The following is a 26,247-nucleotide window of genomic DNA, read 5'->3' as shown; positions in this document are numbered from 1 at the left end:
ATGAACTAAGAATGAACAATACTTCTGTAGCATTTATCTTAATGTTAATTTCAACATTTACTAATGCATTATTAAAATCAAAAGTTTGTTAACATTTGTTAATGCACTGTGAACAAACATGAACTACCAATGAACGACTGTATTTTCAATAACTAACAATAACAAAGATTAATAAATACTGTAATACATGTATTTTAATGTAATACTGTAATGAATGTATTTTATACATTGTATGCTCATGTACATTAGCTAACATTAATGAAATCGTATTGTATAGTGTTACCATATAGATGTTTAGGTCTAAAGATAGGCTATGTTTATTTGCATCGTTGCATGTGTCATTAGATATTAATATAAACATTTCACCAAAATCAAGTTCAAATACGAAGCTTTTGACCAGCAAATGTTTTTTTTTTTCCTGACTCGTGTCCTGTTTTCCCCAGTTTTCTGTCATTATGTGGGCGTTCAGTTTTTTTCTGTTATTTGGCCAAAGTATCATATTATGAAAGATTCAGCACTTCGCACGAGCTGTTTGGCTGTGACTCGACAACAAATGCTAGACTAAGAAACTCTTCTCCGCTTCTCAAATACAAAAAAAAAAAAAAAGCATTAGCCTTTATAAATAGTGTTTTTTGAGTAAAAAAACCCCGCTGTACTTATTCAATCAGCAGCTCTTATTTACCTTCAGACTGCAAACAAGCTGAGATGCTCCAAACAGCGCTCCGCACTTCATTGACGAGAGAGGCGGGAGAAATAATGAGGTTTGACTGACAGTTTGAGGAGCCAATGGCGTTACGAGCTTTTGTGTCTGTGGCGTCACTTACTGATCCAGGATCAGTGATCCGTAGCTGTTTTATTTCTGATTTGAGCTCGAGTTTCAGAATGCTTTCTTTGAATAATGTAACGTTAGCTTTTGTTGACGCTACCGCGCTACTTGATCAAAAAAAGAGCTTAACTACCGAAAAGCTATTTGATTCAGAAAGCAGTGACTCTACCGCCACGCTACTGAGAAATGTAGTTAAACTAGTAGCGTCACTACTTGTAGCGACGCTACTGCCCATCACTGGCTATGACAGTAAACAAGGTATCTAACAATGCCTTGGTGTAACGAACGGTCCTCTGAACGGCGAGTTGAAGAACCCAAGTGCAGTTTATTAAAACAAAGCCGAATCCAAAATCCAAACAAATACAAAACAACGTTATACTTGGGCGGAAAAAACAGTTAATCTTAAAAAACAAAGCATAGGCTATACATAAAGCCATATAGGAAATAAAACAGTTATCAAATAAGCATGCATCCTGTTCTGTGTCCTAATCTCCTGAAACATTGGTGTCTCGTATTTTAGAGAAATCACTGCAATTTATGAAAGAAGTCAATTAAATCTGTATATGGGTGTGTATGTGAAAAAAAATCAGATGTAACCTCCTTTGCAATCATTAACATTTTCATAAGTAACAAATTTAATTTTTTTTTTCTCAGTAACTGTAACAGATTACAGTTACATTTGTTTTTCAATTAAATTACGTAATTCTGTTTCAAGTAACTAGTTACTCCCCAACACTGCGTACCTCAAACACAGAACCAGGAAACAGGAAACACGTGTTCAGGGAAAGAGAAACTGAAGTGTAGTTGAGCTGTTGTCTGCTTGTCTCTGTATTCAAGCAGTAACATGGCAGAATCCAGAGTTTTTCAGGATGAGTTCTTGTGTTTAGTGTGTCAGGATCTCCTAAAGGATCCAGTTACCATTCCCTGTGGACACAGTTACTGTGAGAGCTGTATTACAGGCTGCTGGGATCAGGAGGATCAGATGAGAGTCTACAGCTGCCCTCAGTGCAGACAGACCTTCAGTCCAAGACCTGCTTTAGCTAGAAACACCATGCTGGCTGAAGTGGTGGAGAAACTAAACAAGAGGAAACGTCCTGCTGACTGTGATGCTGGAGCTGGAGATGTGCAGTGTGACGTCTGTACTGGAAGAAAATACAAAGCCGTCAAGTCCTGTCTGACGTGTCTGAACTCTTACTGTCAGAATCACCTTGAACAACATGAGAGTTGGTTTAAAGGAAAGAGACACAATCTGACTGATGCCACTGGACGACTGCAGGAGATGATCTGCCAGAAACATGAGAAGCTCCTTGAGGTTTTCTGTCGCACTGACCAGAAATGTATATGTGTGCTGTGTACGATGGATGAACATAAAAACCACGACACTGTCTCAACTGCAGCACAGAGGACAGAGAAGCAGGTATTAAAAACTAGACACTGATGAAATATTGCTGACACTCATATGTTTCATATGTATTTATATCGGCACACATAGTAACAGCTTACAGCATTCACACTGCACACAGCAGCGGAAATAACCAGCAGCTGCAAGAAGAGATTCACTGTTTGCTGAAAATGCACCGTAAACCTTTATGAACACAATCTTTCATATAATAGACTTTGATTAAACAACATGAAATAATAGAGTGAACTATTCACCTGTTCTTTTCCAAAATATATACTTTCATTAGTCAAAATACAAGCTCTTCAACAGGGACATGCAGAGAGTTCCTCAGGGGCAGGGGCTCAAATGTAAAATAGGGCAAAGTAAAAAAAATAATAATAATAATATTTTATATATATATATATATATATATATTTAAAAAATACTAAAAAAATTATAGGTCAAAAGTTTGGACATTACTATTTTATATTTTGCAAGAAGTCACTTATGGTCATCAAGCCTGCATTTATTTGATCAAATATTTAATAAACTTTAAAATACATTTTATGCAATTCTGATTTATTATCAGTGTTGGAAACCTGTGGTACTTTTTTCAGGATTCTTTGATTAATAAAAAGTAAAAAAAATAAAAATAAAAATAAAGCAAAAATAAAGCACAGCATTTATTTAAAATATAACTTTGTAACAATATACGCTGAAAAGCTTGAGGTCAGTATTTTTATTTTTTTTTTTGAAAGAAATTAGTTTTCATTCAGCAAATATTTGCTAAATTGATAGAAACAGTGATAGTAAAGATTGATATTGTTAGAAAACATCTCTATTTTGAAAAAAAATTGTTATTTTTTTATTTATCAATGAACCCCAAAAAAGTATCACAGGTTCCAAAAAAAAATAAAAATAAAATAAAATAAAAAGAAATAAAAAAAGCAGCACAGCTGTTTCCAATATTGATAATAAATCAGCATATTAGAATCATTTCTGAAGGATCATGCACTGGAGACTGGAGTAATGATGCTGAAAATTCAGCTTTGCATCACAGAAATAAATGCTATTTTAAAGTATATTAAAATAGATAAACATTATTTTAAATTGTAATAATATTTCACAATATTAGTTTTTTCTGTATTTTTGATCAAATAAATGCAGGGTTGACGAGCATAAGACACTTTCAGAATGCTGCATAATTATCAAAAATGGTAACGTGATAAAGTCCTTTCATGTCACCATTTCACCAGCCTACACATCACATAATAGGCCTGTAGGTGGCTTCATTAACTATGATAGTTTCATGAAATAGGTGCATCATACATAAATGTAGGCTAAGTTAATTGAATACTGATTACCATTATTGCGACTTTTGGCGCTGCACGGTTTTGCGCCGTGCTTTTGTAGTCATTTAGCATCCATTTTCACAGTGATGTAATTTGATTTTTAAAATGAGACAAACCGCAGATCCAGATCGCTCCACAAATAAGCTTGTCTGTCCCATGTAATTTTCATTTATGAATAAGAACTGAAAATGACCGCTCCACTTCACATTATTGTCCAATGAAATTTGAACTTGTGCCAGATCGTGATTGGTGTTACGTGTAGCTTTGCTAATAAAGCGCACGATGAGGGAGTATACACAAAACAGAGTCTTTTAATGAGAATCCGAATCAAGAAATGGAGATAATCCAGGAGTGAGGGGTATCAAAACACACAGATCAAATAATAGCAGACAAAGAAACTGGGCTTTAAACACAGGCTTTAAATACTAAACATAATCAAGGGGAAACAGAAACAGGTGTGGAGCTAATTAACTAATTAGGGGAACTAAGGAAACTAGGCCAACATGTAACAATTGGTTGGTGTATTATAGCCTACATGGCAAGCGGGCATTGATGAATTATGTAATATTCTAAAATATATAATATATGGATTTTTTATTAAATCGACACACTAGCTTTTATGAAAAAAAAAAGTTTAAAATATTGTTTGTTTTATTTTTTTTCCTTCCGTCGACCCACTCACTGAAAGAACCATATATGGCTTGAGAGCCTAGGTTTCCCGAACAGACTGGAATATCAGTCACGCAACCCATAGCAACACCTCAGATTGACAGATAAAATAAACAGGAATTTTCCTGACTTTTGAGCGATTAGTTACCATTTTGTACACATTGTCATGTTAATTATAATTCAAATGCATTTTGTTTTATTGACTACAATATCATTGCTATTTGTCTGAGAGGAGCACTTTTGGTTACACTTTATTTCGATAGTCCACTTTAGACATTCTACTAACTATAAGTAACTTTGTAACTACATGTCAACTAATTCACATTAATTAGCAACTACATGTCTACTAACTCTCAGTAGGGTAGATTTAGAGTTAGTAGAATAAGTTGACATACTTGCAAAGTTTCTCTCAGTATATTGTATGTTGTGGACCTATCAAAATAAAGTGTTAGAAGATATTAAGCAGACAGTCTACTAATACTCTAATGACTGCTACTTGACATGTAGTTGCAAAGTTACTTACTGTTAGTAGAATGTCTAAAGTGGACTATCGAAATAAAGTGTTACCGCACTTTTGAATAATTTTGAAAAAGGGCAGGGGGGCTTGAGCCCCCAAAGCCCCTCCTTCTGCACGTGCCTGCTCTTCAACACAGCAGAAACACTGACAGTGTGAAGCTCTATGTGTCAGTTTCACTTTTAGAATACTTACAATTTTAGTGTGAATCACTCTGTAATTTTCATCATAATTCATGTTTGATGGTGGTAAATGATAAATCATCCTTTCTGAAGTTTGAACCTACAGCCATTAGTTATTAGTCCTACATTTACTGGATTCATCTGTTCACATGATGATTTAGTGCCAGTAGTTCTCTTTCATCATCTCATGTTCGAGATCAACCTATGGGAAGGGGATCCATACTTGACCTCTACAGAAGCATCCAATTTCATTAAGTCTGGCTTGACAGGCAGAAGCGCGCAACCAATGCTTGGTAAGACCCATCCTCTTACCAGAAAGCATATAACGCCTGTATGCGCTGCTGTTCTCCAACTGACATTCACTTCTCGTGATCTCTGCAGTGGCACAGTTCATCTGGATTTTTCCATGTTCTCATATGAGTCTTTAGGAGGAAATATCCCTGGATCAGCCTCCGCCAGATGTGACAGTCTTCTATTCAGCCAAGGTTAGCTGTGTTTTGCATCCTGAGCCGCCCACGCTCTTGCATTATCTCATCTTCTCCCCTTCCACGGCTGCCCGCCATGGACTTTACTGAGTTTTTTGCCGATATGTCACTCTCTAAATCTGCCGCTCCTCCAAGAAACAGCGCATCACTAGCCTGCCCATTCTGCGTGGTCTTCTTGTGCCTCAAGCACCCTGAAGTGGTTTAGGAGAACCCGGACAATTGCAGCCATTGTCTTTTGCTGCCTAAATAGCTCCTGTGGCACAATCTTAAAGTTGCCGCAACCCAGGACATCGAGCTCAGGTTTTCTGACTCAGATGGGGGACACAGTGATGATGACATGCTACTGGGTGCCTTCCGTGGCGCAACATGCCTCAGCTGGGAGGCAGGCAACCTCCCCTTTACCAACGTACTGGCTGGTTCCAGCGACAATAAAGACGCAGGCCTTCTTGGGGTTTAAGAGGACAAGGATATGGCAGCTCTCAGCATAGGTGATCCCACTATTGAGCCCTCGATCGCCAGGCACCTCAACCCCATCCAGGGTGGACTGCTCGCTCCCCCGAAGCTGGTCTTGCCCAACAAAATGGGCCGCTTTTCTGCCTCAGTTCACCAGGCCTTACAAGTCCTTGGCTTTGGCTGTCAGGGCCCTTAGTGTTTCCTCCCTCCTCTCTGATTTTGGATGATTTAGGGCAACAGTTGGATAAGGGATCCCCTTCACCAACCCTGAGGATGGAGATCCTCACTGTTAACGATCTCATCCTCCGCAATGCTCGCCAGGCGGCAGGCACGGTTCTACAGGGGTGCTAGAGGGTGCTAAGCACCCTTAACTGAAAACAATAGCACCTTCAGTTAAAGCTGCAATAATATTTCATTGCAGATTTGGTAAACTATCCAGTGCGTTATGGTTAGCGCTCTGGAGATTGGTTTCTGTTTCAACATGTTTGTGCAGCGTTGATCAGTGTAGCCAATCACAGACATATCTGTTGATTTCTTAAAATGCAACAGCCAATCAGAGGTGTTTAACTTAGAATCCACTCACTGCTCAAATCGCCAGAGTTTTTATTCAGGTGTTGTATTCAGCATGAATCATCTCATTATAACAAAGTTTAGACATGATGTAAATAAGAGATTAGATTAGATTAGATTAGATTCAACTTTATTGTCATTACACAAGTACAGGTACAGGGCAACGAAATGCAGTTTAGGTCTAACCAGAAGTGCAATAGCAGCAAGTGCAGTATATACAATGGTTGAATAAGTGCAGGACAAGGATATGTACTGAATATATGTATAAATATATATAGAAAGATGGTTATTAATATAAACAGAATTTACAGGTGAATATGTATAGTGAATAAATATACAGATGGCTATTACTATAAACAGAATTTACAGGTGATATGTACTATCAATATAATATATATACAGATGACTATTACTATAAACAAGGTGTAAACGTGCAGTGGAAGTGATTGCATATTACAATTAGACATACGGTGCAAAATGTTAATGTAAACATTGATAATGTAAACAACAGTCGGCAGTGCAAATGAGCATAGTCCAATTTAGGTATGGTAGTGCAAGATACAAAAGTAAACAGTTGTTACTGTAATAAAAATGTACATACAGTAGTGCAAATAAGGCAGATGTGAGGTAGGAGAGAAGAGTTAATAGTATATGAGGAAGTGGATCAACGGGGGTTAGAGTTCAGTAAAGAGACAGCTCTGGGGAAGAAACTGTTCTTTAGTCTGCTGGTCCTGGTCCGGAGGCACCTGAAACGCCTGCCGGAGGGCAGGAGAGAAAACAGTCTGTGGGCTGGGTGAGAGGAGTCCTTAAGGATGCTGCGAGCTCGATGCAGACAGCGTTTCCTCTGGATGTGTTCTATGGCAGGTAGTGGAGTCCCTGTGATGCGCTGGGCAGTTTTCACCACCGCTGCAGTGCCTTGCGCTCGCAACAGAGCAGCTCCCATACCATACTGTGACACAGTTGGTCAGGATGCTTTCTATTGCAGCGATAGAAGTTCACCAGGATAGCAGAGGAGAGCTGATTCTTCCTCGGTGTCCTCAGAAAGAAGAGGCGCTGGTGAGCTTTCTTGACCAGGCTGTAGGTGTTGGTTTTCCACAACATGTCCGCCGAGATGTGGATCCCCAGGAACTTGAAACTGGAGACACGCTCAACAGCCATTCCATTGATGTGGATGGTGTCGTGTGTGCCTCTTGACTCCTTCCTGAAGTCCACGATGAGCTCCTTCGTTTTGGTGGTGTTGAGGAGCAGGTTATTTTCAGTGCACCATGTGGCCAGGTGCTGGATCTCCTCCCTATAGGCAGTCTCATCGTTGTTACTGATGAGGCCAATCACCGTGGTGTCGCCTGCAAACTTGACGATGGAATTAGATCCATACACAGGCTTGCAGTCGGAGGTGAAGAGGGAGTAGAGAAACGGGCTTAGCACACAGCCCTGTGGTACACCAGTGTTAAGTGTGATGGATGTGGAGCAGGTGAATCCTGATCGAACATTCTGGGGTCTGTTGGTCAGGAAGTCCAAAATCCAGTTACACATTGAGGTATTGATGCCCAGGTCTCCAAGTTTGGCTATTAACTTGGTTGGGATGACAGTGTTGAATGCTGAGCTGAAGTCAACAAACAGCATACGTGCATAAGTGTTCTTATTGTCCAGGTGAGTGAGCACAGAGTGCAGTGCCATGGAAACTGCATCCTCTGTGCTCCTATTGCTACGGTAGGCAAACTGGTGTGAGTCCAATGTGGATGGTAGAGAGTCTTTTAGGTGTTCCAGGACCAGCCGCTCAAAGCACTTCATGACGATGGGTGTGAGTGCTACAGGGCGGTAGTCGTTGGGGCACCTCGGACTAGAGTGTTTTGGCACTGGCACAATGGAAGTGCATTTAAAGCATGTTGGTACGGCTGCTTGGGCAAGAGACAGGTTGAAAATGTCTGTAAAAACCCCAGCGAGCTGCTCCGCACATGCCCTGAGAACACGACCAGGGATGTTGTCTGGTCCAGCAGCCTTGTGCGCTGATCCGGCTCAGTGCCTTGCAGACATCTGTGGAGGAGAGTATGATTGGTGGGTGGTCAGCTGAGGGGTTGAGCTTGGTGGCAGTTTCTCTGTTGTCTCTTTCAAAGCGAGCATAAAAGTAATTTTAGCTTTTAGATAAAACGGTCTACATTTAACCATGAGAAACTCAAGGTTAGCTGAACAATGACTCCAAACAATAGCAGAGTTTGTGTACCAAGCTTTGTTAATGTAAATGCACAATCCACCACCTCTGGTCTTACCGGAGCCATCTAATGTTCTATCCGCCCGAGTGTGTGGCGTCCGCTAGCTCAATAGCGGTGTCCGGTATTCCGCTGTTTAACCAGGTTTCCGTGAAGATTAGGACGTTACAGTTCAAAAGTTTCTTGCTGTGTGTGATGCTGAGTCGAATCTCCTCCATTTTGTTCACTAGCGACCGTGACATTGGCAAGGAAAATGCTGGGTAAAGAGAGCCGGTGTGGTGTTAGCCTTAGCTTAGCTCTTAGTCCTCCGCTTCCCCGCCTTTGTTTACGATCTCGACGCCGCCAGCGAGCACTTCCGCCCGGCCGGTAGGGTGCATAGCCTCGGTGTCCTAGCGATCTCAGGAAGGAGTCGAAGATTGTCCATAAAAGTGTCGGAAATTCGCAAACTGATATCCAAAAGCTCACAACGGGTGTACGATGTAAAGGCACAACTGTTCTGCACGAACAGGCCCGAGATGAGTAAGAAAAATACCGCAAAATTGCAAAATCTGGAGAGACCCAGAGCCTCGCGATGTACTCGCGCCGCCATCTTGGGATTAAATCAGTGTGTTGTGTTGCGTAATGAACTTGATTGATTATAATGTAACTTTGTGAGGCCACAATGAACTAAGATGAGTGACAGTGATTATGAAGGGAGCGCTCAGGTTTAACTTGTCAGGCCTCCCTGACAGTGAGAAGAGGCGAATTGCGGGGGCTCCGGTTGAGCCCGGCCTGGCTCTCTTTGGTCCTGCTGTTGCATTGATGCAGCAATGATGTAGACGAGGCATTCAAGGTATGCCTTCCCAGGATGACGGCTCTACACAAGGTGCCCTTTGCCCAGAGCTGGGTAGATTACTTACAAATTGTAATCCGTTGCTGATTCCAGATTACATGACAAAAATTGTAGTCAGTAACGTAATCCGTTACAGTACACATTTTAGGTAATATAACCAGATTACTTTTGATTTAACTCATTTATCACACTGATTTAAATAGCATTATCTTGTACCATAATGATGTAAAAAATGCAAAGAGTAAGAAAACTTGTTCCATTCATTGTAATTTACAACATGAAGTGCATTAAACATTATATTACATCAAGGTTTCCCAAACTAGGCATTGTAAAGGAACTGCAGGGGGGTTGTGAGTTTAATGAAAAGCTGACAATTAATTAAATCATAAAAAAATTTAAATAAACCATTTTAAAACAAACTCCCTTTCGAGGATAGTCTCTTCTCTCGGCGGCCATATTTGCAATGCCTCTGGGCAGCTCATACAAAACCTATCTTAATGAATGGGGGAATCCTGAAATCTCAAAAACAGCTCGCTCAACTCAAAAATCTGAAATGAATTGGCCCATGAATGTAGTTTCTTATGCTCAAATAGCGTTTAAAAGATTATTTTTCAGGCTAGACCAGCCAATGAGCATGCAGACTCATAACCTGCTTATACTGCGCATGTGCATTGGCTGGTCTTGTCAGGTTTCTATGGGAAATTTTGCTCTTTCATTTAGAAGGTGGGACTATTCCTCCATATTGCACGTTGTAGTTTCTCCCATTCATAAGTATAGGAGTGAACCGTCTTTGTATTTCTATAGTCTTTGTTTTAAATAAAACGCTTACTAAAAAAGATTAAATATTTTTTAGGGGTGTCAACGTTAATGCGTTAACGCATGTGATTAATCTAAAAAGTTTAACGCGTTAATATTTTTTTAACGCAAATTAATCGTTTGATAAGGTTTGACCCCAACTTCTTCCCGTCATCGCAGCGTGGAAGGTTATATATCATTGTGTACAGCACCAGTGTTGCCAGGGCAGCGGCACAATTGGGCTTTTTTGAAAATACAGTCGAGGGAAAAATTACAGAGCCATGGGTTGCGGTTTTTTGGGCTAAAATAGATCCTTTTAGTAATGTGTATTAAACTTGGAATGTATACCTGGCAACTTAAGAATGGAGAGGCGGTAACATCACAAACAACGTGAGTTTCAGCCAGAGCATACATGTTAAGGCTTTTACACAGCAGAAATAAACATGACAACAGCCACTACAGATTATATAAGATAATAAACACACGATTACGATAGGATATTTGTATGTGATTTTCTTGAGAATTAATGTGTACATCTGAAATGCTAATTTGTGCAGCGATATAAAAGGCTATAAATAGCATATTTTAACAACAGTAAACGACCAAATTCAACATGTGATCATAAAAGAAAGTTATTACAAACACTCCATGGTAGTTTGAAGTGAGTTCTGAGTAAAAGTGTACTATTAAATCTCATAAATTTTTATTTACCTGGATGCCATGTGATCATTAATCAACATCATAGAAACCATGAACATGCAAATGTGATAATTATTGAAATAGTTATTTTAAAATCTCAGGGGTACAAATATATTTTGTCTCAAGTGAACGGCGAGATTTATCACCCACACCCAGACTGGGTGGCTCTCTGGGACTGGCCCGTGAGAGGACAAACTTAGACACACTAGGGCTTACCTCACGTGTGGTTGCAACCATACACAGTTGGCCAGAGCCATTTCTACACGTTCCTTTTATGTTTGTAAGTGGCAACTGATTGAAGTTGGTGTGATGGGTGTGGTCTCACATCATATCAGTGCTTGATTCCTGATATTTTGTGATTCTTACAAGACCTTATTGATAAAGGCAAGTCTTTTTCCACAATTAAGGTCTACCTGGCGGCTATTTCTGCCTGTCATGTGGGTTTTAGGGCTCAACAGTCAGGCAGTCTCCTCTAATCTGCAGATATATGAAGGGTGCCTGTTTTTCCTTGCCAGTCATCAGGAGAACGGTTCCTGAATGGGACCTCTCCTTGGTGCTGGAGGCACTGTCGCTACATCCTTTGGAGCCCCTGGGAAGTATTTCCCTAAAGCTGCTGTCCTTCAAGACAGCTTTGCTCTTGGCCTTGGCATCAGCTTAACAGGACAGTGAGCTACATGCACTCTCTGTGCATTCCTTGTGTACCAAATTCTCTCTTAGTGGAGATAAGGTTTTCATTAAACCTAATCCAGCTTGTATGCTTAAATGCTTCCCTGCGTTCACATCGGAGGTGTTGGAGCTGTCCGCTTTTCATCCTCCTCCTTTTTCCTCTATGGAGGATCAGAGGCTAAATGCTCTGTGTCCTGTTTGTGCCTTGCTGACATATATGACCAGGACCAGTGGTTTTCTGGAAGAGCAACCAGCTCTTTATTTCATAGGCACCCCCTCACAGTGGGAGTCCCACGTCTATGCAACACGTTTTACATTGGCTTGTGGATTCTATAGCTTTGGCATAAGAATCAACAAAGGGTAAATGCAGGCGCCATGCACATTCATGTCACCAAGCATGCATTTATATTCCTGCCTGGGTGTTTATATTTGTGTTGCTGGGTTTATTTGCATGTGTGTGCCTCATACATGTTTAATGTCCTGCTTGCATACAGCAGATATGTTTGTGCATCAGGGTTGTTAGGTGTATGATTATGGTACATGTCAGGTGCCGCCTCCTTGGGGCAACCTTCCTTCTCTGGCTTGCAGAATCTCACTGTGAGTGTATTGGACAATCGGTGAGCTGTCCAAATCTCTCCCATAGGTGGATCTCGAGCACAAGATGATGAAAGAGAACAATAGGTTACTGTCGTAACCCTGGTTCTCTAAAACATTGAGTGGAGAGATCCACCAACTTTGCCCCACTTACCACAGGAGAAGCGAGTATACTTACTGGAAAACAGCAGCGCATGCAGGCCTTATATGCTCTCTGGTAAGAGGGTGGGACTTACCGAGCAATGACTGCGTGCTTCTGTCTGTCTAGCCAGACTTAGTGCAACCGGATGCTTCTGCAGAGGTCAGGTACGGATGCCCTTCCCTTAGAGGGATCTCTCCACTCGATGTTTCACAGAACCAGGGTTATGACAGTAACCTATTGTTTTCTGTGAGATTCACTATCTTACATTTTTCCTGCAGAATCAGCTGAAGGAGACGCAGAAGACATTCCAGCAGAGAATCCAGAAGAGAGAGAAAGATCTTCAGCAGCTGAGAGAGGCTGTGGAGTCTCATAAGGTGAGTCTGGAGAAGAAGAGAAGTTTGTCTCAGTCTCAGTTCAGACTCACTGAAGCCTGAATCACTGTGTTTCCTAACAGCGCTCTGCACAGACAGCAGTGGAGGACAGTGAGAGGATCTTTACTGAGCTCATCCACTCACCCATTGAGAGAAGCTGCTCTGAGCTGATACGGCTGATCAGAGATCAGGAAAAGCAAGCAGTGAGTCGAGCTGAAGGACGACTGAAGCAGGAGATCAATGATCTGAGGAGGAGAGAAGCTGAGCTGGAGCAGCTTTCACACACACAGGATCACATCCAGTTCCTGCAGGTAACACAGATCTAGAAGAACAGGATCATAGTGGACTTGGGCAGATCCTGCTGTGACAGGAGACTCACAGAGAAACATTTATATACAGTATATATATATATTAGGGGTGTAAAGATTCACAAAATTCATGGTTCGGTTTGATACGACACAGTGGTGTCACGGTTCAGTTCGGTGCGTTCGGTAAGGGGCTAATTGGTTACATTGCAATGTTGGAAATATTTCTGTTTTAAACCATGAAGGCGAGCCAATGGATATCACACACAAGCAACGTACAAACTTTGCGCAAGAGTTATGCTGGTGAACATCTTAAAGGTTTAGTTCATCCCAAAATGAAAATTATGTAATTAATTACTCACCCTCATGTCGTTCCAAATCCGTACATCTTCAGCACACAAATTAAGATATTTTTGATGAAATTGGAGAGCTATCTGACCCTCCATAGACAGCAACGCAACTGAAATGTTCCCAAATCTTCCAGAAACGTAGTAAATAGCAGATGTTTTATCATCCAAACAATTTCCTAGAAAGTTCACATATAGTGTAAGTGGCAAATACTAGAATCTGTAGCTCTTAAAGGCACAATATGTAATATATTTTTTATAAAAATTTCCAAAAAACCACTAGAACACTGTTATATACAGTATATTTGCTGAATTGTGTACTTACATTATCCCAAATGTTTAGAAGAATGTTTAAATCCAGCGAAATAGCAATTTTAAATAGTGGCTCATCCCTCTTCATTGTGTTGCCTGCCAATGACGTCATACACCCTCGATTTCCAGTTTTGTTTTGTAGAAAACAGGGAAACACCAAAGATGTTTTAATATGTTATGAGTTTTATTAGACAGGTGACGACCGCACAGCACTATAACAGAAATTTCAAATGTATCTAGTATGATAAAACAGCGCTGCTTTACCCCACATAAGCATAATAAAAGCTCCGCTGCTTTCGAGCCATGTGTTACGCTCATCTCTCATTAGCAATTGCTTCAGTGGCCTCATTTCGCCTTCGATGGCTTTCAGCCTCACCCTGCTTCATACTACAACGTTAATAAATCTTTAATACATTAGCTCATCCATGAACATGATTTCCCGTCAGATTGCATCGGCTCTGGGAATGAAGACGACAACTCCCATGATTCCACACATGGCGTCATCAAACTATGCCTTTTTTTCTTTTGAATATGTGTCCTCTAGCGGGCGAAAACTTACATATTGTGCCTTTAATGTGATGTAATAAATATGAGAAGAATGAAGCTGATGCTGTGAAAGTGCTGAATTGAGGTGAGTTACTAAAGATCAGTCAATTCAACAAGAGCCGCACAAATCTGATGTTGGTGCAGGTTATTGTGTGAAGTGTGGAGCTGATGAGTTTTGATTTCTGTTTTCTGTAGAGTTTCCAGTCTCTCTCAGCACCTCCTGAATCTACAGATGGAAATGTCAATCCCTTCAGTTCTCTCTTCTCTTTTGATGACCTGAGAGAATCTGTCCGTCAGCTGAGAGACAAACTGGAGGATTTCTGCAAAGAGGAGTTCAAGAAGATCTCAGACAGAGGTAAAGTCCTGGAGATTTGTCTGCTCTCAGAAACGATTCCATCATCATCTCATATCATGGAGAACATCATATTAGAAATGTCTTAGGAATGGATGCAGGATCATGAGAATCACACTGTTCATGTCTGTTGATTTCCACAGTCACAGTCACCAACATTGTTCCCAGAACCAGGAAGGACTTCCTACGATGTAAGTCAGTAAGAACCCCCCCCCCCCCCTCATGAGTTGAATCAGGTGCGTTTGATTAAGGAGACACACAAAATGTGCAGTGCTGGGGGGCGCCCAGGATCAGGGTTGAGAAACACTGCTGTAGAAGGTGAAAAAAGAGTTTTATAATTGATGATGTAAATGATGATTTGGAAAGGATATCTGTACTGAGACACTGATGATACACTGAACATGAAGAGCTCAGCTACATGAAAAGATCAAACAGATTCATAATTCCTGATTCTGATGCCTTTTATCTCCATCAGATTCCCATCAGCTCACTCTGGATCTGGACACAATGAATCAATGGCTCCGTCTGTCTGAACTGAAAGGAGCGATTATTCAAACTACAAAAAAGCAGCGGTATCCTGATCATCCAGACAGATTTGATCACTGGTATCAGGTGTTGTGTAAAGAGAGTGTGTGTGGACGCTGTTACTGGGAGCTGGAGTGGAGTGGACGTGTGTTTATATCAGTGTCATATAAGAGCATCAGCAGGAAGGGACGGGGTGATGAGTGTGGGTTTGGATCTAATGATCAGTCCTGGAGTTTGATCTGCTTTCCCTCCAGATACTCAATCAGACACAATAACATAGAGACTGTTCTCCCTGTAGAGTCCATCAGCAGTAGAATAGGAGTGTTTGTGGATCACAGTGCAGGAACTCTGTCCTTCTACAGCGTCTCTGGCACAATGAGCCTCATCCACACAGTCCAGACCACATTCACTCAGCCACTCTATCCTGGGTTTAATGTTGTTCATAATGGATCATCAGTGAAACTGTGTTGATGAATCAGAATAGATTGACAATTCTATCCATAATGCTTTGAGCTGCATGATGAATCAGTAACAGTGAGATATTATAAAATCTCTTCTTTTCTGTTCATGACATTAATACTGCAGCTGAACTTCTGTGAGTAAAATAACATGTCAGATTAAATGTGTGCAATACATCAAGTCAAGTCAAGTTGAGCTTTATTGTCATTCCGCTACATGCGGGGGCATACAGTGGAACGAAATGTCGTGCCTCACAGGACCTCGGTGCTACATAAATACAGGCATACAACAATGGAGTAAGACAATATAAACCTATACACAACTATCCTACTGATAGATTTTGACTATAAATATACTATCTATAAAAAGTACCTATACAAACTAAAAATACAAACTATACAAACTATACAAATGCTTCAGATAAATACTGTACATGTGCAAGGAGAAACATTGAGTTCAAGCAGCTGGCTGGGGAACAGTGCAGGATGATTTGTAGTGCATGAGCATGTAAACATACATATATTACGGAGTTCTTTTGTGGGATTTGTGTACACACAGCAGTGTGTGTGAAAAGTGACTAGTGCGCATAGAGGAGAGAGTGTGCTACTACAGGTGGTTTGTACAGGCCCACTCACCTGTGTGTAGCACACTTGAATTGCACGTTACATGTTACAGGAGGTAGGGGGTTTGTATGGGGGTTCAGAGAGGGCGGGTGATTTGAGTTCAGGGCTCTCACAGCCTGGGGAAAAAGCTGTTGAGCAGTCTGGCAGAGCGGGCTCTGATGCTCCGCACCGCCTTCCTGATGGTAGGAGCTGGAAGAGACTGTGGGAGGGTGTGTGGAGTCCTTCACGATACTGTTGGCTTTGCTGGAGCATCGTGTGAGGAAAATATCCAGGATGGAGGGGAGAGGGGCACCGATGATCCTTGCAGCTGTGTTCACTGTCCGCTGGAGGGTCTTGCGGTCTGCTGCAGTACAGTTCCCGTACCAGACAGTGATGCAGCTGGTCAGCACACTCAATGGTGCCCCTGTAGAAAGTGGTGAGGATGGGTGGAGGAGACTTGCTCTTTTCAGCCGGCGGAGGAAGTGTAGGCGCTGTTGTGCCTTCTTGGAGAGTGACATGGTGTTGGTGGACCAGGTGAGATCCTCTGTGATGTGCACCCCCAGGAATTTAGTGCTGCTGACTCTCTCCACAGTCGAGCTGTCGATGGTCAGTGGGGGGTGATCAACGGAGTTTCTCCTGAAGTCCATCACAACCTCCTTTGTCTTACTCACTGTCACAGAGCTGCCCTCTGTTCCCTCTGCCTAGCCCCTTTTGGTATTAAGACATGAACACATACTTGGGTTTTTAAAAAAAAACTCTTTATTTACCTTGATGTGTCAGCAGGGTGGAAGGATGGATTATACACACATGCATATACATTTACACCCCTGCAGCTAGACCGTTGTGTTCAGACTGGCCACCTGAACACTAAACCCATTGGACATTTAAGTTTTGCTCATAAACTGTTTTGCTATTTTCTGTATTGGCATATATAGTGGCGGCCATCTTGAACTGAGTAAAAGACCCAAAAAGGGCTTTTGTCAGTTGTTATATACCTTTGCTGTGTTGCATCATGGGGAGTGGGAGATACCAAGTCTGAGTGAAAAGGGGTGGAAACTGTTTTATGAGTTCCTGCACATGACTTTCTGTAATTGTTGATGAATTGAAGTTGTGGTATATTATGCTATTGACATTGATTTATTGAAGGAAATGGTGTTTAGTCGATTTTTAATCTTTTTATGTGATTATAACTTCATAGTATGGTCATGTGATATTACGGCTACTGAGAAGTGGTTGAACCCATGAGTATAAATTCTCACGTAATTAAGTCGGAGTCTTTGACTGGGTGCTGTAACTATTGAGGAGTACTCTGATTGAATCATTGTAAGACCTGAACCAAGGTTATTAGTTTTGTTTCTGTACTTTGAAGTTGAATTTTGTTTGTTTGTTTTTTAAGGGTTTTCCCTATGGAACTTCTTTTATGTTTTTGCACCTGTGAGCATTCTGCACTTTATTGGCTTGGGAAAAATAAATAAAAGTAACAGCTGGCGTTCAACGTCCTCCATTCAGTATTTTAAGAACTTTAGATGGTGTCCCTAGTGGAACCGTGACACTCACTTTGAGGGACAGGTTGTTAGTGCCACACCATTCAGCCAGCTGTGCCACTTCCTCCAGGAAGTTGAGGCTGAAGGGATGGTTGTGATGCCGCCAGCTGTAGCTGTGCATGGGGACGCCACCTGCAGGACAGGAGGGGAATCACATCAATCAATAACGGGAATCAGCAGATCATTAATAATGTAGGTGATTATATATACTCGCTAGTGCTGATTTTTACTTGCATTTGACACTTGCCGAGTGTTACCCTCATTCATGTGTTTTGACCCGGAATAGTTACGTTAAAAAACACTATTATGGGTTATTAAAAAGGTTCATATTTTGGTTTTGGGAGTCCCCAACAACAGGCTGACATGCATGCACGGTCAAAAAACACTTTCATTGTCTTAAAATATGCATTTATTTTTACCTTACATGCTCAACGACTCCCAAATGATTCGCTCAATGATTCATTTTTCCAAACCCCTCCTTTGCCTGACGCTAATCTGCGGTGATTGGTCGATTTAATTTCTATTTCATAAAGCAGTGTTTGTAAGCGCAGTGCTGCTTTGTGTACAGCGTTACCGGGGAAACCAATATTTTTACTAGGGATGCACGATATTATCTGACCGATATCGAAACCTACCGATAATGGCTTTAAATGTACATGTTGGCCTGATATGAAAAATTAAGCTGATATGTCTTGCCGATAAGAGGAATACGTTAACTCACATGTGCTCAGGGTGTGCTAGCGATTAGATCACGTCAGCAGTGTGGCTCATTCTTGAAGCAAAGTTTTGCCTGAATGGTGATTAGATTCACTGTTTTGGATCGCTGCATTTAATCTGAGAATGCAGTACAGAATGACGTATTTGGTGTATGATAGAGTAAACGGTAATAGTACGTGCAGCGGCAGCCTCCCCCGGGTCCTAAGGCCCATCTGGTAAGGAGTTTTAATTCCGTAGTAATTCCGACACACTGCAGAGTCGATTAGTACACTTGTGGAGGAGTCAATGGAAGAATGGGGGATCCCTAGAGAGAAGGTCCTCACAACGATTACTGACAATGGCAGCAATATGGTGGCTTCGTTCCACAAACATGCAGAAGTTGCCACAACTTCTGAAGAGGACTGAGAGCACTACGATGCCAATGATGACTATGAGCATCAGGAAGGGGAGGATGACAGATAAGGTAAGTCTGTGTATGAAACTATGTTATTAATTCAGAATCAGAATCAGCTTTATTGGCCAGGTTTGCATATACAAACAAGGACTTTGACTCCGGTTAGTCTTTGCTCTCAAAGTACACAACAAACACTTTACATATAAAGAGTAAAAACACAAGGGGACAGTAAGAAACATAAAAAATACTATATACAATAAAATTCATTCAACATTTATGTAACTGGTCATATATTATTTTATGAATAATAAAAAAATAAAAAATCCATAGAAAGTTAAAAGATGAAAAATTATGCTATTAATTCATTCAGCATTTATGAAACTGGTCATGATTTAATTTCATATACATAAAGACTAAATAAGTTCATATCATAGGAACTTAACAACTAGAACTATTTTATTTGGTTTAATAACGTAAGGGCTAAAATGGTTAAATATGTAAATTTTTTTTTTTTTTTTTTTTTTTTTAAATAGAATAAATAGCCATAGAGAGGACCCCATGCGTGGTTCACACCGTACAGCTTGTAGTGAATATGGTCCATAAGAAACCCCCAATCCGAAGACTATTGGAGAAAGTGAGACACTTGGTGAACAAATTTAGGAAGTCATCTGTCACCACAGAGCGGCTGCTGCAGAAGTGTGCTCTGGTTCTGGTAAAAGACTGTCCCACCAGGTGGTCAAGTTGCTTTGCTATGATTTCGCGCTGTCTTGAAGTCAAGGAGCACCTCACAGTTGTGGCTGAGTCCATGGGCTGGGACAGCCTGCAGCCCAGTGAGTGGCAGAAGATCGGGATGCTGAGAGACCTTCTTCTGCCATTTGCGGAGCACACTAAGTTGCTTGAAAGTGACACTCAATCACTTTCCCTTGTTGTGCCAGCACTCCTGGATCTCAAAAACCACCTGTTGGAGTTCTCGCTTGCACATGGGCGAACATACAAAGATGCAGCTACTCTGGCTCAGAAGATGCTGTCCAGCATGGAAAGGCGCTTTAGTGTGTTTCTTGACATAACGGCTGACAACTTCTCACCACTTCCTGCAGCAGCATGCTTTGTGGACCCTTGTGTAGCTGAAACCCTTCTGGAAAATAATGACAACGAAGTACAGAATCTTGTCAGAAAGGCAGAGGACTACATTGCTCATCTTGTGCCACAAAGAGTGCAAGTACGAGAAGAGCAGTTGACTGATGATGAGCAAGTCGCAAATGAGGGTACAGAGGCTCCAGAGTCAACCCCCGCAAAACGGCGTAGATTTAAGTTCTTCAGTGCTAATTGTCCATTGAGGCCCAAGACAGCCAAGACAACAAACATTAGGCAGGAGATTTTAAAATATAAAGAGGGGCTGTCCGAGTCCCACCAGACTGCTGCTACTAGTGCTGAGGTTGAGGAATCCGGCATTGAGTATTGGTTAACTCAGTGTTGTTCCACTGCGTTTCCAACACTGAAACCTCTGGCCTTGGACCTCCTGGCGATGCCAGCCTCTCAGGCATTTACAGAGAGGGTCTTCAGTGTAACTGGTTACCTCTCTTGTGGCCGCAGGAACAGGGCTAGGACCATTTTGGAAAGAAGCGCTTTCCTCAAGCCTAAGTAGTAGTTAATGGCTGGCCTGAACAGACATGCAAGAAGCATGCATGTACTGTACAAAAAAAACACACACACACACACACACACATACACACACACACAGAGCATTTTAATAAGCAACCTTTCCCATATCCATGCAAAAAAAAAAAAAAAACTCTGCTGCTCTTAAATTGTTGATTGTGATTTGGTTGTGAATACTTTATTTTGTTTTATTCCTGAACAAATATATTCAGGTAAGTTCAAGCCAACACACAGTGTTAACAGCTGAAAGCTGAAGGTGTAGACTTTTAACAGTTTGACAAATGTGTGTTTTATGGCTATCAATCAGAGATATACTATCTGTGCCGGGCACCAGAGAAAAGAAAATCTGATGTCAAAAATATACCCAAAGTGTAATGTGTACTGGACAGTTTTTTTTTTTTTGTTTGTTGTTTGTGACAACCAGTCTTAAAATAACACATCCAGGAGGTTACAGTTTATGTATTTGCTGTTGAGACTGCTGGTTATTTAGTTCAGTAGCTCATTGTTTGTTCTTTTCTGTCAACGAATTCCACTGTATGCAGCCAGTGCTTCACATCCCATTATATCTCTCTAAGGTCCAAACCATTTGTAGTGTTATATCTTTTAATAGTTTTTATGATGCAAAATCTGACTTCAGTTTACAAGCAATACAAGTAACAGTCACACACATTTTATTTTGCACTTTTTAATATGTTATTGCAGCTCAAGCATTCAAGCACCTTGTTTCTCTTTGTTAAACTTGAATGTATAATTTTTTTTTTGGCATTGTCATGTGATGATATTTTATTTATATTATTTTATTTATTGTTTTTATTTATTTTATTTAAATTTATGTGTGTGTACTTCTAATATGTTTGGTTGGTAAAATAAATGTTGTAAATTCAAATCAGAGTGTCTTCCGTGTCTGGAATGGATGTATTCTTGAGTCTATAAGGTAACAATAATATAATAAGATAACCTTGTTTGAAATGGGTTTGGCTAAAAGAACATTTTGGTTTCGTCTATACTACTATGTACTTATACTATATTGACTGGGCTAAATAGAATTGCATTACTAAAAAGGGACTAAAATCCAATTTTCATTGACTAAAACTAGACTAAATGCCATCAGTTTTCGTTGACTAAAACTAGACGAAAATAGTCATGGATAATTCTGACTAAAATAAGACTAAAATGCTCAGACTTTTAGTTGACTGAAACTTGACTAGACCAAAAAGATTATGAACGTGACTAAAACTAATACAAACTAAAATGACAGCTAAGACTAAAACTAAAATTAAAACAGGCCACCAAAAACAACACTAGTCTTCAGCAAACTGTTTGCAGGCTTTTTGTGAGCATGCAAACCGACTTGTTGCAGTGTGCAGCATATGGTCTGAGCACTGACAAGCTGACCTTCCACTTCTGCAGCCTCTAAAGCAATGCTGATAGCACTCATGAATCTGTTTTTTGAAGCCAGCTTCTGCACCTGATGCACAGCACAAGGACTCAACTTCTTTGATCGACCCTTGCAAAGCCTGTTCCAAGTGAAACCCATCTTGGAAAACCTCTGTATGACCCTGGCCACTGTACTGTAACTCAGTCCCAGGGTGTTACCGAACTTTTTATAGCCTTGGCCATCTTTGTGGAGAGCAACAATTCTAATTCTCAAATCCTCAGAGAGTTCTTTGCCATGAGGTGCTATGTTGAACATCCAGTGGTCCGTATGAGAGAATTGTACACAAAACACCAAATTTTAACTGCTCTAAAACAAGATACACAAATTTGTATAGTCCTGTCAAGCAGACAAAAACATGAACATGATGAATAGAACATGTGGCTTTACATGGTTAAACGACATATAGCTGTTTTCACGTAGGGTGTACTCACTTTTGTTTGTTTGTTGTTTTTTGACAATAATGGCTGTATGTTGAGTTATTTTCAGAGGACAGTAAATCTGTACTGCTATACAAGTTGCACATTGACTACTCTAAAATATATCCAAGTTTCATTTCTATTGAATTGTCCCTTGAAAAGATATACTAAAATGATTGCCGAAATGTGAGGGGTGTACTCACTTTTGTGAGATACTGTATGTTGGCATTAGAGGAAGTGCACTGGCATGGTTCAAATCGTACTTATCTGACCACCATCAATTCGTGGCAGTAAATTAAGTGGTATACCATTCACAAAAACTGGATGACTAGCAATTTCTTACTACTAAAATAACCTAGATCACTGTCTAATACTTGATGGCTGCTCTGTAAATTCTTCGTCATCAGTTAGGAACCTTGGCGTACTTTTTGATAGCAATCTTTCCTTCGAAAAACATGTTTCTAGTATTTGTAAAACTGCATTTTCCATTCTAAATTACGACCGATGCTCTCAATGTCAAATGCAGAAACATTAATTCATGCGTTCATGACCTCGAGGCTAGATTATTGTAATGCTTTATTGGGTGGTTGCTAAGCGCGTTTAATAAACAAACTCCAGCTGGTTCAAAATGCAGCAGCTAGAGTTCTTACTAGAACCAGGAAGTATGACCACATTAGCCCGGTTCTGTCAACACTGCACTGGCTCCCTATTAAACATTGTATACATTTTAAGATCTTGCTAATTACCTATAAGGCCCTGAATGGTTTGGCACCTCAGTATTTGAGTGAGCTCTTATCACACTATAGTCCTTCACGTCCGCTGCGATCTCAAAACTTTGGCCATTTGATAAAACCTAGAATATCAAAATTAGCTGGGGCGGCAGATCCTTTTCCTATTTAGCGCCCCAACTCTGGAACAATCTACCTAACACTGTTCGGGAACAGACACACTCTGTCAATTTAAATCTAGATTAAAGACCCATCTCTTTAACCTGGCGTACACATAATACACTATAGCATTTCTATAATTCAAATCTGTTAAAGGATTGTTAGGCTGCATTAATTAGGTCAACCGGAACCGGGAACACTTCCCAAAACACCCGATGTACTTGTTACATCGTTAGAAGAATGGCATCTACGCTAATATTAGTCTGATTCTTTCTTATTCCGAGGTCACCGTAGCCACCCAGATCCAGACTGTATCCAGATCAGATGGTTACTGAAGCCACCCGGATCCAGTCCATATCCAGATCAGATGGTGGATCAGCACCTAGAGATGACCTCTACAGCCCTAGATGAGCCCCAGAGACTGATCCCCAGTGAAGTTCTACCAACATGTGAACTTTGCACCAAGGGGAAACAACACACTGGACTTTGTTTACACAACAGAAAAGAACGCATACAAAGCTGAACCCCGCCCCCACCTCGGGTACTCGGACCACATCACTGTTATGCTAATCCCAGCATACAGACCACTTCTCAAACTTGCCAAACCGGTTCAAAAGCAGATCACGGTATGGCCAGACAATGCTACCTCAGCACTGCAGGACTGCTTCCAGGACACAGACTGGAACATGTTTAAAGAGGCGGCCACCTACAACAACCACACAGACCTACAGGAGCACACTGAAACTGTGACTGCTTACATCAAAAAGTGCACGGATGATGTGACAGTCACCAAGACCATCACCACACGTGCAAACCAGAAGCCATGGATGACAGCAGAGGTTTGTGGACTGCTAAAGACCAGAGATGAAGCTTTCAGATCAGGAAATAAAGCAGCCCTCAAAACAGCAAGAGCCAATCTGTCCTGTGGCATCAAAAATGCAAAACGGTCATATGCTCAAAACATCAACAATCACTTCACAGACAGCAGACACACACAGAGCCTGTGGCAAGTCAATCAGACCATCATTGACTACAAGCCCCCACCACACGCCTGTGATGATGACACATCCCTCCCAGATGCACTCAACCAATTTTATTCACGGTTTGAAATGCAGAATGACACACCTGCACAAAAGGTGCACCTCCACCTGGCTCTTACCCACCTAGAAAATAAAGACTCCTATGTTAGAATGCTGTTCATTGACTTCAGCTCAGCATTCAACACAATAATCCCACAACAGCTCATTAATAAACTAAACCTGCTGGGCCATAACAATTCCCTCTGTAATTGGATCCTGGACTTTTTAACTGAAAGACCTCAGTCAGTCCGTGTCGGCCGCAACACCTCGAGCACTACCACACTGAGCACAGGTGCTCCACAAGGCTGTGTGCTCAGCCCGCTGCTCTTCACACTGCTGACCCACGACTGCACTGCCAAGTCCAGCTCCAACCACATCATCAAGTTTGCTGATGACACAACAGTGGTAGGTCTCATCAGCAACAATGATGAAACGCACTACAGAGAGGAAAAGTAGCACAGCTGGCTTAATGGTGTGGCACTAACAACCTGTCCCTCAATGTGGGGAAGTCAAAGGAGGTTGTGATGGACTTCAGAAGAAACTCCGGTGACCACCCCCCACTGACCATCGACAGCTCTGCTGTGGAGAGAGTCAGCAGCACTAAATTCCTGGGGGTGCACATCACAGAGGATCTCACCTGGACCACCAACACCATGTCACTCTCCAAGAAGGCACAACAGCGCCTACACTTTCTCCGCCGGCTGGAAAGAGCAAGTCTCCCTCCACCCATCCTCACCACTTTCTACAGGGGAACCACTGAGAGTGTGCTGACCAGCTGCATCACTGTCTGGTACGGGAATTGTACTGCAGCAGACCGCAAGACCCTCCAGCGGACAGTGAACACAGCTGCAAAGATCATCGGTGCACCTCTCCTCTCCATCCTGGACATTTTCCTCACACGATGCTCCAGCAAAGCCAACAGTATCGTGAAGGACTCCACACATCCCTCCCACAGTCTCTTCCAGCTCCTACCGTCAGGAAGACGGTACCGCAGCATCAGAGCCCGCTCTGCCAGACTGCTCAACAGCTTTTTCCCCCAGGCTGTGAGAGCCCTGAAGTCAAATCACCCCGCCCCTCTCTGAAACCCCATACAAACCCTCTACCTCCTGAAACATGGACCATCTAACCCCCCCCTCAAACACCCCCCAACCTGTGTGCTGTGTGTACACAATCCCACAAAAGACTCAGTAATATACAGTATGTATATGTTTACATGCTCATGCACTACAAATCATCCTGCACTGTTCCCCAGCCAGCTGCTTGACTTACAATGTTTGCACATGTACAGTATTTATATGAAGCATTCGTATAGTTTGTATTTTTTAGCTTATGTATAGGTAAACATTTTTATATATAGTATATTTATAGTCAAAATCTATCAGTAGGCTAGTTGTGTATAGGTTTATACTGTTTTACTTCATTGTTGTATGCCTATATTTATATAGCACTGTGGTCCTGTGAGGCACATGTAGTGGAATGACAATAAAGCTCAACTTGAACTTGAACTTGACTAGATCCTGCATTCAATTTTTATTTTGACCTCACTATTCGAGAAACAATGTAGGATGCGGTCCTAACACGATGATCTTTATCGTGGGCGATGTGCTGCGTACCGTCTTGATCAGGCTCTTGATCAAGTAGATCATGGATCTGCTTCTCCACGGCCTCCAGCTCGAGCTGCACTCCTGCACTCAAAGGCAGACACACATCCCCATAAAAGCAAGTAACTGTAAATAAAACAAAGGTTCTGTGTGTCAATAGATTTGTAAGCAATGTAAGCAAGATTTACGCCAACCGCTCTGGTGATGCTAATGGGCTAAAAGCTAGCAGCAGATTTTGGAAATCAAAACAAAACTGATAGCAAGGCGCACTGATTCTTTTTGTTGTAGAATACGATAGGGGATATGTTCACACGTTATAGAAACCA

General features: G+C 41.4%; 2 protein-coding genes across 2 annotated transcripts; both read left to right on the top strand.

Annotated features, from left to right (window-relative positions):
* The first annotated feature begins 1,619 nt into the window (after positions 1 to 1,619).
* On the top strand, positions 1,620 to 16,102 carry LOC131521319 (tripartite motif-containing protein 16-like). Its single transcript, XM_058745925.1, has 6 exons — positions 1,620 to 2,243; positions 12,646 to 12,741; positions 12,822 to 13,049; positions 14,444 to 14,603; positions 14,744 to 14,791; positions 15,076 to 16,102. Exons 1-6 carry the CDS (start codon positions 1,671 to 1,673, stop codon positions 15,594 to 15,596), a joined length of 1,626 nt encoding a protein of 541 aa, XP_058601908.1. The 5' UTR covers positions 1,620 to 1,670; the 3' UTR covers positions 15,597 to 16,102.
* Positions 16,103 to 17,628: 1,526 nt separating this feature from the next.
* On the top strand, positions 17,629 to 21,386 carry LOC131521322 (uncharacterized). The gene is made up of 2 exons (XM_058745929.1): positions 17,629 to 18,910; positions 19,375 to 21,386. The coding sequence occupies exon 2, from the start codon at positions 19,434 to 19,436 to the stop codon at positions 20,484 to 20,486; it is 1,053 nt and encodes a 350-aa protein (XP_058601912.1). The 5' UTR covers positions 17,629 to 18,910; positions 19,375 to 19,433; the 3' UTR covers positions 20,487 to 21,386.
* Positions 21,387 to 26,247: the final 4,861 nt, after the last annotated feature.

The sequence above is a fragment of the Onychostoma macrolepis genome, chromosome 16 (assembly GCF_012432095.1).
Source record: "Onychostoma macrolepis isolate SWU-2019 chromosome 16, ASM1243209v1, whole genome shotgun sequence".
In the NCBI taxonomy this organism is placed as follows: Eukaryota; Metazoa; Chordata; class Actinopteri; order Cypriniformes; family Cyprinidae; genus Onychostoma; species Onychostoma macrolepis.
The sequence above is the reverse complement of the archived record's forward strand: the minus strand, read 5'-3'. Positions and strand labels throughout refer to the sequence as shown.

Coding starts and splice junctions, on each gene's coding strand:
- LOC131521319 (XM_058745925.1), top strand. CDS start 1,671: ATGGCAGAATCCAGAGTTTTTCAGGATGAGTTCTTGTGTTTAGTGTGT. Junction 2,244..12,645: donor CACAGAGGACAGAGAAGCAG/GTATTAAAAACT, acceptor TTTTTCCTGCAG/AATCAGCTGAAGGAGACGCA. Junction 13,050..14,443: donor ATCACATCCAGTTCCTGCAG/GTAACACAGATC, acceptor TGTTTTCTGTAG/AGTTTCCAGTCTCTCTCAGC.
- LOC131521322 (XM_058745929.1), top strand. CDS start 19,434: ATGGTCCATAAGAAACCCCCAATCCGAAGACTATTGGAGAAAGTGAGA.